General features: G+C 38.8%; 1 protein-coding gene across 4 annotated transcripts in view; it reads right to left on the bottom strand.

Annotated features, from left to right (window-relative positions):
- Nucleotides 1-495: 495 nt before the first annotated feature.
- LOC138058169 (probable ATP-dependent RNA helicase DDX60) overlaps nucleotides 496-14,204 on the bottom strand; it is a 73,273-nt gene continuing 59,564 nt past the window's right edge. For 2 of the 4 annotated variants that reach the window (XM_068904064.1, XM_068904065.1), the window contains 10 exons: nucleotides 11,905-12,009; nucleotides 11,177-11,377; nucleotides 10,368-10,472; nucleotides 9,907-10,051; nucleotides 8,596-8,711; nucleotides 8,047-8,200; nucleotides 4,617-4,855; nucleotides 3,705-3,838; nucleotides 1,867-1,929; nucleotides 496-948 (listed from right to left, as the gene is read on the bottom strand). In XM_068904064.1, the coding sequence (XP_068760165.1) occupies nucleotides 837-948; nucleotides 1,867-1,929; nucleotides 3,705-3,838; nucleotides 4,617-4,855; nucleotides 8,047-8,200; nucleotides 8,596-8,711; nucleotides 9,907-10,051; nucleotides 10,368-10,472; nucleotides 11,177-11,377; nucleotides 11,905-12,009 (1,374 nt within the window). In that variant the 3' untranslated portion in view covers nucleotides 496-836. Of the gene's footprint in view, nucleotides 949-1,866; nucleotides 1,930-3,704; nucleotides 3,839-4,616; nucleotides 4,856-8,046; nucleotides 8,201-8,595; nucleotides 8,714-9,742; nucleotides 9,832-9,906; nucleotides 10,052-10,367; nucleotides 10,473-11,176; nucleotides 11,378-11,904; nucleotides 12,010-14,204 lie in introns of those variants that run through there. The other 2 variants (XM_068904067.1, XM_068904066.1) reach the window with 2 other exon arrangements.

Raw genomic sequence — 14,204 nt, 5'->3', positions numbered from 1 at the left:
TTTTGAAATGCGCTGTCTGCTTGTTTTTCCTTGTGTATTGTAGTATACCCTTTCCTTGGGGCCTGGTGCCATTATTGCATTAGATGAGGAATACGTTTCCATATATTCTTGGCCACTTCTAAAGGGTGGTTTTTAGTGGTTATTTGCATCTGGCTCGGCACTGTTTCTTAGTTTATTCCTGCAGTAATGCAGTATATTTTGTCAATGTTCACGGGCGGTGTTATCTGATTTCCAGTTTGTAACCAATTCAGGCAAACGAAGGTCATTTTGTTCAGCAGACTGACTGACGTGCCCACAATAAACTATTTTCACATTGAAGTCTAGTGTTAGTGTAGTCAGAATCCAAATTCTCTCGCACAGATGGGTTACCATATTTTCTTACCCGTGGTGCTCCTCGCGCGCGCCTTGGGCGCGTTGAGCTCCGCTATGATACAAGTATCAAATAAAAATCTTGGAAAGAACGACAGTTCAAAATCAACACACACACAAGCCAAGGTCAGCAACAATTACCTTTGAAACCTGTCTATTTGAGAGCTATCGATAAGAAACAAAAACAATCCATTGAATAGAGGAAAAAACTTATAAACCAACAAGAAAATGTGTCGGATTAACCTTAAGACCTTGCATCATTGGACTAACATTGTGCAGGATAACCTCGACCTCCAACAATAAGATTAACATGACGGTCACAAGTTCTTAAGCCATGCAAGCGAAATGACTCATCTCTCTAAATTACTAAATGATGAAATTCCATGTCACAACAATATTTCCAATTAGTTTCTCTCGAACTTTCTATCTTTTCCCAGTTTAAAATAACAAGTTACAAACGAATACGCTCATTTGTAGCGAGGGAATTGGTCATTGAATTTGTCTTGGAACTCTTCCGCCAGCTGCTTAAAGGCACACACCACGTTGTCGCTTTCTGGTCCTAGCTCCTCCAAGGAACAGCTAAAACATAAAACAAACAAAGAACAAATGACTGATTTGTTTCTTGAAAAGAACTTAGCTTAAACCACTGGACTGAACGTGGACACCAGGCGAACTGTCTAGTCCGGAAAGCCTTATATACAGGGCCAGTTCAAACGTCTAATTTTAAATCCACCGCACACCCATTTTAACTCAGCATCGATTTTCTGCACGACAGTTTTGCGTGGAATATTGTCTATGCAATTCTTTTCTTGTACCATTTAAGTACGGTAGATGAAAAAAATCAACGATTGACCTGTTGACCTGTTTTTAGTGAGGTAAAAAAAATTACTTGAAAAGAAAATGCCGTGCTAAAACATAAATGACAACTTTTGCTGCCCTTTGCTACACTTCACCTCTTGAAATTCCAACACTTTTATATACTTCCAGTCTTATAGTGGTACCACTTTGGAGAGGACTCTCCACTTATAGTCCTTATAAGGCGTACCTGGCAAAGGTCTGAGCGGCTAAAGTACTTTATCAGTATATAATTCTACAAGTATCCCCTGAAAGAGAAGTCACATGGCTGTAAAACAAAACACATAAATGTCCCTCCCATGTCTTGATGATCTAAGAACTGGCTTTATATCGATCCGTTCTCACCTAAGACTTTCCGATAACTAGTTTGGACGCAATACCACTAAGCTACAGCAGATGTCTGGGAGCCTAAGAACATTAAACTAGGTTCATGGGACAAAACATCCTGCATACTGCTAGGATCTGGATGTCAATGTGTGGCATATGCACAATGAAATAAATGTGGTGGTATATTTTAAGCCTGGTGAAGGAATGAGACAGGCAATCTCGTAAAAAGGAAATCCAAGTGCTCGTATCAGAAGTCAAACCTAAGACCGCCAAATTAACAAGTAATCTGTAAGTCGGTGAACATTTATTGGATACCTGATTGATTTGATGGTTAGGCAAAAGTCCTTCAGCTTATTGAAAACCTCCCCTGATTGGATTCTAAAGAGTAACATAAAAAAATATAAACAAACAATGCTTCCACTTAGGTGCATCATACACTGGTAAATGCCATATCCATTCAAAAAAGAAAAATCACTGAATTGCTTATAACACATATATGAATCGCTGCATGTCGTCACAGGAACAAGCACAAATGTCTTTAACTCTAGCCTTTCATCAGTTAACTGAATACAAAAAAATCTCAAGAAGCCGACTACAAGCAGCTGCTACGCCGCAAAATGTAGTAAGATCCGCTGCAAAATGTAATAAAGTAGTTAACCCAAAATGAAATAGCTTTTCTACGCAAAATGTGACACCTTTTTTTAACTCATAGTGTAATGGCTCAAAATCTAAGAACACCGGACTGACATGTATGGCATTTTGAAATAGTACATCACGACTCAATGGAGCTTTCGCTGAGAGACCTTTCGCATTTACAGCATTTGCCAATAAACAATTGCCATTAACAGTTGTCGTCATAATCACTTGATATATAAAATAAAATGAAATTGTTGTTGTCGCTTGCCGCAACAACTTCGAAGGTTGTTTTCAAAATTTAAAACAATCCTGATACTAAGGGGCCACGCGCACATTTAGCAAGACATATCCTGTTCAGAATTTTCTTCAGCATCTTACTGCTGAACGGATGAAAGTGCAGGTGAATCTCTCAATAACATGTAGAAGCCGCGGATTCACTGATAACTGGAACTGGAACTGGAATCTGTGAGCATCCTTCAACCATCATTACTGGACGAGACAAATGTCTGGGCGCCTGTAAAAACCTTATCTAGTGAGCAGTTGACAAAATACAAATTGTGAAATTCGCATTGGTTGTACCACGATTGATCTCTTCACCCTAACTGCACCAGCCCAATGATGATCCCCACGGATTTAGAACTTTTGAGTTCTCGTACCGACTTGTATTACAGTTTGCGTTGTTACACTATGCGTTAAGAAAGTTTTTACATTTGCGTTGCATATTTCATTTTATTATATCTCTCAGATAGTACGCGCGCTGTAATTGGCTAAATTAGTGGGCCGTATTCTACAGTACCCCGCTGTACAGCCCGCTAAATTTAAAATTTCGATAAAACATTATCTAGCGACTTTTTCATGTCATTTCTGTTGCATGAACTTGTACTGAAACTGTTTGAATCTTGCAAGCAACTATTTCAGACTTAACAGCCAAGAAGATTTAGTTTTTAGAATTTTGGCACGGCAATCTTTGTGGCAGTTGAACCTTCCCCACGCGTCGGATTAACCTCAGAGATATAATAAATATCTTACTAGCCTCGTTTTCTCGGTCCGTACTGTAAGTTAGGGATCCTCGTTTTTTCCCATTGATTTATGGCCCAAGCGCTTCGCGCTTGGGCCATAAATCAACGGGAAAAAACTCGGTCCGTAACTTACAGTACGGACTTCGAACTCGGTTAGTAAGAGGTATATATTTTGCGTCAGTGTTGCTTTATTTTGAATCAGTATTACATTTTGCGGCGTAAAAGGTAGAAACAGGTCATTACGGGAAAGCACAAATTATATCAGCCTCTGAGACTTAGATTAAGTAGTAATCCTGCTGTTCAGGGCGTGCTGATCAAAATGTCGCATTGTCGCTGCACGTATATAAAACTTGAAGAAAGAAACTACGTAGCACAGTGCTGGCGCTTTTGCTAGTACTGGCACAATTTTCATGTGAACTTATGCATAATTTCAGGACACAATTTCACAAAAGCCCGTAGTGCTTGGTAGAGTTCTTTAAAACAGTATATTTCCCAAACCTGTTTTCTCTCTCAATTACTGTAGCGGATCCATGCTTGAAGAAGTCCAAGGCGTAAGCATTCAAGCGTCGAATACGCTCCACACGAAGGATGGGAACTACGTCCATGTCTGTGTACACATCTTGACGAATTACCTGGTGAAAGTATTGATAACGTCTTGTTCTTAGAGATGGGGCTTGGAACTATTTTTTTCCAACTAGTCGCTATTGGCTATGTCGGCTTCTGTTTTCCAAAGAGCTAACTACGTCATTCTAGGAAATTATCAACGGTTCCCACTAATACAGAAGTATTATTTTCAAACGGCTTATTTCTGTGCAGGACAACCAGATCTTAGCAAAGGCTATTATATCTCAAAAAGAAAGTGGAGGTAGCCAGGCATATCATTTGAAAAGGGCCAAAATACAGCACAATCTGTGGCATTTTTTTTCCTTAGATTGAAGTTTCATTATCTGAGAAGAACGCAAGGCTACCCCATATTTTCTTTTTGGAAATGTATTTGAAAAGCTAAGCAGAGTTTTTAAGCGTGTAAAAATATTGGCAACACTCCTGGGAGACCCGGGCCGAGTATCTCGGGAAGCACAAAATGTACTGCTAAACTGTTCATGAAGTTAATGCGATTTTTTTCTTTCAGTAATAGTTTTCGTGACTGATAAATTGGTGGATAATTCCTGAGATTGTTGTTTGTTGTTTCCAAATGCTGATCCTTTCCTTATGAGTCGAAGTGGCAATGTGAACGGAATTCGGCATTCCTGTCTACGCATGGCTGGATCCAGCATTTTCTGTATGTCAAGTTAAATTCTCGAAACGAATTTCATATATTTCACTTCTAATTTGGATATGTATACCAAGACAAACATTAGTTTCTTATAATAAGAAAACGTAATTGTTCAAGAGTAAAATATAATGTTCTACCTTCAATAAATGATCGATTGGCTCACGCTGAAATTCTTCTTCGTCCTCTTCACTTTCTTCTTCGCTTCCTTCTGACTCTTCTTCTACCTCATCTTCTTCCCCGGAATGCAATTGTAAGTCTGAATTCCCGGATAGGGCGGCGAAAGACGAACAAGAGAGGTACCCATTGGCAAATCGCCCCAGTTTTTTAATGGTGCCGAATTCATCAATGACGTTAACACTCGCCTGGTCAGGAAACTCTGTTACGGAAAATGATTCAATAAATCGCTCAGCATTAGGTTAAACGGTAAATGTTCCTTACTAGAATCTTCAAGTTCCTTGGCTGGGCTGCGGGGAAATGGTGTCATCTGCCCCCTTAAAAATCTGTGGGGGACACCAGATACGCGTCCAAAGATCCAATCATTTAATCAACATTTTGTCCCATATAATCTCGACTCCAATCTGTATTAGGAGTGCGTTCATTCTACGTCGACCTCAACTAAAGCTGTTGAGTAATTTAAGGCTAAAATTTATATTAAAAAAAAAGTATGGATATCACTTCAGAAAATTAATCAGAGAGACTAAAGTTTGTGGTATTTTCACTCATCCCGTGGTTCTGATAAGGGTGTCAGTAAACAAACTCTCTTCCAATCGATTAAGAGAGCGGGTAGAGTTGTAATTTTACAACTAGCAATGGCTAATTTCTTTCCATGTCCTGCTGGATAGCAGTGTAATTTAGTTACATGGCCAGGGGAATTCAATTTGTTCGTACAAGACACATCATAACTTATTCATTCTAAAACGCCTCAGTTTAGTACAATATAGCCAGGTTTTCAAAATGAAATCTTTGTGAACTGCTCTGTCTTTTGCATTCATGTCTTGTTTCGGTGTTCGATAAGCTCTCGGTACGGTTTCCACCATCTTTACCTGCATGTAACAAGCGTCAAAGTACGTACTGTGAGCTCGCAAGGTTAAGTAAGATTGCCTCAGTGAAGAGCACGTTTTTTCTCGACGTTACCCCACGGGAAACGATTATCGATTCAGCAGTGAGTGTTTTTTTGACTGTAATTAACAGAGCGCTAAAGTGATGCCTTCACAAAACTAAATTTATGACATAATGCAATTTACCGAGCAAAGATGTTCTGAAATAGCATGAGAGAAAATGATTAAATACCAAATATCAGCATGTTATTGCAATTTTGGGTTGAAAATTACCATTGTTATGCTCTGATGACAACATTCAAATCCTTCTAATTTAGTCTCAGTTCCAAACGTGCTCTTTCAGAACATGTTTTTATAATTTCAAAGATTCAATTATTTGTGAAGTCACTTTTTAGGATTGTGGTTAACAAAGCAGTGGAAACTGCTCGAACGAGACAGGGTCAAGGAATGCCTTTCAATTATTCCACGAGCGCAGACATGGGTATGAGATGATAGAAAGGCAACTAGGCGCCTAACGCTGAGTTGGCTATATTATGATCTCATATCCAACAAGGTCGAGTGGAATAAGTGTTTTATGGAAAGGGATCAGAAATATATGGTTTTATGACAGTAGGGAAGATATCGTTGACGTCACCTATTCTCATTAATGCGTCAACCAGAGCCTGATTGGCTGTCGAAACAAGGGTCTTTTGTTCCTGTGGTTGGCATATTTGAATAACAAAAGCAATGTTTGTAAACAGATATCTTCCCTATTGTAAATCATCTGTGTTTTTTTTTTTCATGATTTGTATGCTTCACTTCTGTACATTTTGTACATGTAGTTTAACGGACGAAATAAAGACATTTACTTACATTTATATATTGCAAGATGTTGCGATTTCGCTTTGCAAGAGCAATTAAAGGACAATTTATCCTGCTATCAGGCTCTAATTTAGTTTCGCGTGGTACGTAATGTGGAGTTGGCGAAACGAAAAATAGAGCCTGACCAAATTCCTCTTCGGGATTTCTTCCGCCCACTTTTTTTGATTGATTGACATGTCCTTCATCGGCCAATCAAATTTACTTCCATTACACGCGTGGACGGCAAATTCACGCTATTTTTTTTTTTTTTTTGACCAGAGTTATTTACCGTGGGAGGGATATTATAAACGAATTCGAAACTTACCGTTGGCTTTAATTTGAGAAAAACACATTTAAAGCATGAGGAATGTTAGTTTCTGTACCTTTTCGACGACTATATTGCGGCAAAGGCCGGTGTAATTCTTCCTCGGAACTTCACTGAATATCCAATCTTTTAAGCTTGACATCTTAATTTGTAATTGAGATAACCAAGCATTTTGTCGTTGGACGGTTTGGCAATAGAATTTTTAACGGAAAAAAAAGAGAAATACACGAAGGTTTCATTTGTGATTTTTTCGGGTAATATCTTCAGTTGCAGTGTATTTCTAGAATTGCGCGCAGTAAAATCATGATAAGGTTGGCCGTTTATTGTTTTATGGAGTACGAACAGTAAGATGGACTCGCAAAGTTTCTTTTATTTTTGTACAACTGGTCTCTCTGGAAACATGCCATTTTAGTTTCCGGAGTGCGATTTTTAAGTTAAATCAACTGGAAATATTATGAAGCAATCTTGACTCCAAATTGTGCAAACAAACCGTGTCATGTACAGTAAGTAAATAAAGCCGTTTGATACACAGTCATTCAAAACATGCATTCGCGTAACTTGCGATTTTATCAGCATCTCCTCCTGTTGATATATATGTCCTTGGTCTCATCCAGGAAACCAATATGCATCGGCTTTCATTGCCATTTGAAAGAACCAGCTATTTAGCTTTCAAAACATCAGGGACGTTTGTGCCAAAGTACTTTCAACCACATGGCCACAGAGCTCGACAACGGAATCGCTAATTTCACTCTTTCCAGATACTCAAGCCCAATTCTGGACAAGTTATGAGATGTTTCAGATGGCTTGTCTCCATTTATACAAATAAAATCAAGTTGTACTGTCCACGTCATTGTAAGAACAAAAGGCAGCAAATTTTTCCGTTATGGCGGATTAGTCTCGAGGACTTCGCGAGAGGTCCGCGCAATCACGATGGCATTTTCACTTCCGGCGTTTCACCAGCCAATCAGATCACGAGTTTGATCGGCCAAAATTTGGCCGACCGTCCGGAATTCTTGAGAGACTTTTGGTCAGGCCCAATTTTAGCGAGCGACGACATAAGAGAACATATGGGCGAAGCTAAAAATGGGCCTGATCGCAGGTTAAGGACAATTTAATGGTCTCTTTTTTTCTCGGTCATTGTTTAAAAGTTTATATACCATAGCCGCTTAGCCAATCATATCCCTAGAATTGCATTATTCAATGATCCAGTTTTAGTAAAGAAGGATAAGGAAGCAGAAAAAAGGTCACAATTTTAAAATATGTCATTTTGGCTTGGCGAGAAGTGTCTTTTACGATCAACTACAATCCCTCTGGACCACGTGATCTAGTGTTGAAATGTCTCACCAATTCCCGATAGGGGTAGCTTGTTTTCCTCTGCTTGCTCCCTTTCATGTTCTGCTGCCACTGTTGTTAGGTACTGTCTGAAGACATTGGTAACCTGCTCGTTGTAACTTCGAAGAGCTTCTGCAAACTCTCGCGGCAGATCTTCCAAAAGAACCTTTGCAAGTTCAAGTTGAAAGAACAAACAGAACGATTCCAATCAGAGAGTCAATCTTAAGCCCACGAAAGGAAATTTACCACTGAATTGCGCTATCGCAGCCGGCATTTTGCTCCTCTTCTGGATCAAAGGGGTTTTCAAAGAAAGCGTTTGGTCATCGTATTGCTAGAGCTAGAAAAAGTCCATGTTTTCTAGTTGGATGAGTTTGATCAAAAGAGAAGCAGCGGGCGCAAAGAAAAACTCATGCCTATTCTTGTTTATATTCAGAAGAGACGTCTGTCCGCTGAATACTGTTTTGACTTATATATTAAAAAAATACAAAACCGGGTACTTCGTAGGAGTATTCGAGCTCCTACAACTGCTGCTTTATTCTAGCAGCACATAGAGAGTCATACCTTTGAGGTCGGGCACAAATGGATTCTTCGCTTGTAATTAGCGTGGAGATATACTCTACCAAACAAGTGGCTAAGAACAAGCACCATTGTTCGCATTACATCTTCAGGAAATTTACCTGTATAAATAAGTAAATAAATAAATTTAAGTATCCAATGCTGTGGACTAAGAAATTCGAGACTCTTATATACAAGATCAGTTTGACGCAAGCCCATAATACAGTCGGCATAAAGAGTCAATTACAGAAAATATGAATGACGTAGAAATATGTATAAGGTCCCGTATAAGAATTCAGCACAGTCACTAAGAATTGCAAAGAAAAAATATATACCTATCTTATGCCCTTGTGACAGGATTCCATATCCACAAGAATAGGGATTCAGACAAATATATATAACTTATTAGATGTTTTAGTGTGCAGTATCGCTGTTTCAACATCGCGCGGCTGCCTTAGGAACCAAATCCAGCACTGTGATTGGCAACCCACAGGCGGAAAGATTGCGCTATTTTGTACGCTGGAAATTACTTATTTACTTGAGTAACTCAGCATCGAGACTTTCCTTGTTGTTTTTTTGTGGGAAAAAAACATTGCAACCTCTTTATACTATTTTTAGGGAAAAAAAGGCTGCCATGGTTAAGTTCTGATTTCCAGTTTTGCTTCGTTGGTTGTTCCGCTTGTTTTGTTTTGTTGTTGTTGTTGTTTTTTTTTCATTTAGAGAAATTTGTTATAAATCAACAGAAATTACACAAATAATCTTTGCTAGATCTGAGACTGCACAATGAGAATAAATAGAACTTTTCGAAAGTTTTAAAACTTTGTTAAGTTATTGAGCATTTTTCTTTTAAACCTGAACTTTTGAGTCATGCTTGAGTAATTAATTAATTCACTAACCTGTATTGCAAAAACGTTTCTATTAAATTCTGAAAAATGTAATATATGGATAACTTATCTGTACACTGAAGTTCACAGAAAATGCTTTACGTAACATCACATCAGGAGCTCATGTTAATGAATTTGCTTTCTTACCTGTTGTAAGCAACAATAATTTTTCATCCTTTTGCCTGGTACTATAATTTGCGTGATCAATATTTCGGCTTGTGTTAGCTGATATATTTTAAAAATATATTGCTTTGTTCAGGAATCCTTACCTGGTGACCGAAAAATTGTAAAAGCGTTTATTATTTATGGCACGGGACGATCGACTGAAAATGGCGAGTTGAACGGCTTCTGAGCCTTTCTGCATTAAAAAACAAAAAGATCGCGGTATATTCGTACTCGTCTAACAGCACTAAATTCAGCATAGCACTCTCACCTTTTTTTCCCGGTTTACACAGCTTATGAAAGAGACCACGCTGCAAAAAGCTGATCAGGACAAAGTTAGATGGCTCATGGTAATGAAGATGTGTGGCGAGTCCAGCCATCTCTTGAGGAACCCCAGTGTCTTTGTTTATCAGGCTCTGAAAAATAAATTAAAATGTAGCCCCAAACTAATAAATACTGATAGTATTGATCCGTCAAAGCTTATGTGTTCGAAAGTGCTGGAAACCAGTATGTCACCTTAGTGGGTTAAAATGCATTACAAAGTCTTACCTTCACCACCTCAGCCAACGAGTCTTCATCTACAGAAGTAACGTTATTCAGCGCACAACCATAGCACACATTTCAGAAAAATTGTAAATAGCAATGTATTTGATAGAAGTCCTTATCAAGGTAAAGCCCGTTTACATAATGGTCTTTTATTTAGATCAAAGTTTGTTTTGTTTTGTCACTTACCAATCTGGCAAGAAGTTCGACGCTGAAAAGAAAATGTTTCTTAATCTGACCTTCCATCTTTGGGTGCTTTCGGCAGATAAACGGATGAGAGAGCAGCGTTAGAGACTACATGAAACAACAATTAAAAAAAAAACATTTAGTTATGATCTTGGTTTTCCTGTATGATCACTTATTTCCCCTTCCTATTCTGTGTCTAATCATAATCCATAAAAGGGAATGATTATGAAGTCAGCCAAACTTCTTTGTTATATATTTTTGTTGGAATTTTGGGTCTCTGACAGTGTGCAATCCACAATGTAGATTTTGGAATGTGGTAAAGCAAGTGATCAATGGCAACTTTCCTGTTAGTTAATCAGCAACTTAAGGGATGACGACGGCGACAGCAACGACACAAAACAAAAGATTCAATGAATGTGTTTTAAATTTTGGTACATTTCTTTGGCCTCCTCTGCAAAATAAAAATGTGAAGGTTTTGTGGGGAACTTGAGTACTCGACGTTAACTTTGTCACTCTTTCTTACCAAACCTATTTGGTTCCTAAGCAGTTCGGTTTTTTTGTACAAGTTCGATGCGTTGAAATAATGAAGAAGTTGCACAAATGAAACGAAGTTATAGTTTCGTTCACGTCACCGTTGTTGTTGCTTAAGGTCCCTAGTCGGCTGTAATGCGAACGTCAAAACGTAGGATTGAAGATATCACTGGCAGGGTTTCACCTCCAGGATCTCATTTAACTATGAACTAACAAATTTTATTTCATTGGATGTTTCGTTGTCACATTTACTATATACTACATGCAGACCCTGTACCAACCTTGGTGAATGCATCCCTCTTGTCTTCACCCTTAGACGTCATCAGAAGCAGGCGAAGTACGAGAGATACATTTATCGGAAAGTTCCCGACAAGCTTTGGGATATTAGCCGTAATGAGGCGTTGGATCTTCTGATAAGGAACTCCAAAAAACACAACATTACCCACTGGATCAAATCCCCTGCGTCCCGCTCTGCCAGACATCTAAAAGTTCAAGTGTAAAGAGGGATTAACAAAGGATTATCAAATTTGTACTCGAAAACAGCATTTCCTACCTATCTTCAAGCGCCTGGTTGAAAGTCGCGTTGATAGTGGCTATATTTTCGCAAAATAATCTTGTGTGCGTGAAAGGAGTACAGAAATCATTAACCGACGTTTGTTTTAAGAGGCTTAAGAAACCCTTGGTGAGAACGCTTTTCTCAGCCATTCAGATCTACCAGGAAAGGTGTATGACGCTGGCAAAATTAAAGATGATTGGAAGAACATTATTCAGAAAGGGACAAGGCAAATGTAACTTAAATAGAACGTTAGCGAAGAGGGCCAGTATTCAAGAGATGTCAAAAGGAGGAATTCTGTCTTACGTTAATCGTCGTTCAAAATACAGTGCCCATGCAGGAATATGCTTAAGTTGGATGGTTCGTTGTTGTCGACGTGGTCATACATCTAAATGTTTTTACTTTTCCAAAATCTGCTAATTTTGAAAGGACCTAAGGCCTTACTACATCACTCACCTGTCTGTACATTAGTGAGTTTAAGAAAGGAGAGTCTCCGGCAAACACAACTGTCTTGCAAGGCATGTGGATACCAAGAGAAAGGGTACTTGTTGCCGTGACAACCTAGTAATTCATGTAATACCCATGAAAGCCGCAAAAAAAGTAAAAGTTATATAAGAAATAAAAGAAAATTGGTTATGCGAATAATAAATGACACAAAAACGTATATTAATGCAATCATGTTCCCTGGGATCAGGGAAAGGGAGAGGGGGGTCTTCTCCAAAATTTCCCAAATGTAAAAGCTATGACAATGAGGCTTAAGCTTGAATGAGGACTGGGCTCCACCAGCATGGCGGAAAGATGTCTTTTGTGAGAGCGCTGTTTTCAGTGGCAATTTGTCGCGCAAATTCCCTACGAGCAATGGTTTGTTTTGCTTTCTAGAGCTGCTTAATCATATTCTCTTGGTTTTCACTACGAGTTTGAACCTATCCTTTCTACTGCTTACCAATTATGTCAAGGAAGAAACCGAAAGAGAAACGACCACGTGAATCGTCCTCAACAGACACTGAACAGGACGCTAATATTCTGGATGCACTGAGGAAAATTCAAAATAGGATTGAGTCAGGTTTCTACAAGATGGAGTCTGATCTGGAAGTCTTGAAACATGAACTCAGAGTATGTACGTGCCATGAAGCAGAATATTGATGTGGAGATCTCTATTGAAAATGTTCAATCAGAATGGAATGGATGGAAAGAACAAAATCGCGAAGCTCAGATTGATAGCCTAGTCTCCAGTAACAAGAAGATTGAAGAAGAGATGAAGACGCTGAAAGATGTGGTTACCAAAGACTACTCTGGAAGAGAAAATTTACGGTTTTGTAACATTCCTGAAGGGAAGGAAGAATCAAATGAAGAATGCATTCTGAAACTCATGGAGGTCCTGAAAGAACTCAAAATGGATCCTCAAAAAATACACTTTCACGCTATTCATCGCGTTTGCAGATTAAATAGGAGCAATGTTGAGGATGAGCAAAGCACTGCTTTACCATCTCAAGCGAAATAATTTCGCTCGAGACTAACTTTATAGCTCACTATCCTAGAGGCTAGTATCGATCAGGTATCATTTCACCAGCCAAATCTAAATTTTCACAGGCCAGTCTCGTCATGCGTAGTTACATTCATTTGTAAAAACTATCACGAAAAAAATTCCACATTTGCAAACACAAATCGTGCTTTTAGAAAATATTCTCATATTGTCATATCCATCCTCGCAACAGTGGCGCAAATATGCTGGAGTGTACGGCTTCCCGTATTTTTCTCACGAAGGCAAAGTTTTCGTGGCCTTGAGGTCAGTTCTCACAGAACCGTTGCCAAAACTTTGCAACTCACAAATGCACTGGAGTACGAAAAACGCGGAATAAAGTAAATTAAGAAATAAACCGTACAGAAGACTAAACTGCTCGTTTGAAAGCCTGTGGAAAGGATTTTCCTTTGATTAGAGCTGTTTGCGATTGAAATTTTAACCTGAAAGCGCCATTCTACGCATGAAGCACAAAACCAAGGAAATGCGCTAAAATAAATTAGGTATGAAGGAAATTCGGAAGGACAGGCTTGCCCTTATATAAGATTTTTTTAAAATATTTTCAAACAACAATCCTTGCGTTTGAATGGTTTTCGGAGTCAATTAATATTCGGCGGCCACAGTGATCGCGAGCAAGTTTTTTCTCCTTGTATGCGAGATTCACCATTCCTAGTAAACGAGATAAGTAGTTCCATATTATCTTTCTTTTCTTTAATTTAAAATAAATTATATTTGGATTCAATTTCTAAACAAGTACGTGACCTCTTTCCATATACACGTAACAACGTCGCAAACAGTCGCATGCAAACAGTTTGCATTTGCTAGATCGATCGCAAACACTGCCGCTTTTTGCGTTTGCGTTTGCGATCCTGTTTTCCATATATGCGTGATTGCTTTACGCCACTTGACCTCGAGTCATCGTAAGAAAAAGGCGCAAAAATAAAGGCATAATTAGGTTTTGCGTCATGTTCAGCTTCTTATGTTGGAGTTGTTGCGAAGAGGAAGACAGATTGGAAATGTCAAGAGACGTCACCACTTTCTGGGTCCGATGCGTTTTCGAGGAGCAGCAACGGCTGCAGCATAGCCAGTATCAAATTATACTGTAGAAACTGGCTCTTTGTGATCAAGAAAGTTTACTTCAGGTATATTTGGCGGGGTATTTCCATACGATATTCATTAAACTGACACTGTTTTGATAAGTATCCTCATTGCTACAATGGCACTCGGACGCCATTTT

Source organism: Montipora capricornis, chromosome 7, assembly GCF_036669925.1.
Source record: "Montipora capricornis isolate CH-2021 chromosome 7, ASM3666992v2, whole genome shotgun sequence".
NCBI lineage: Eukaryota > Metazoa > Cnidaria > Anthozoa > Scleractinia > Acroporidae > Montipora > Montipora capricornis.
Note: the sequence above shows the minus strand (reverse complement) of the source record. Positions and strands in the feature narration are given on the sequence as shown.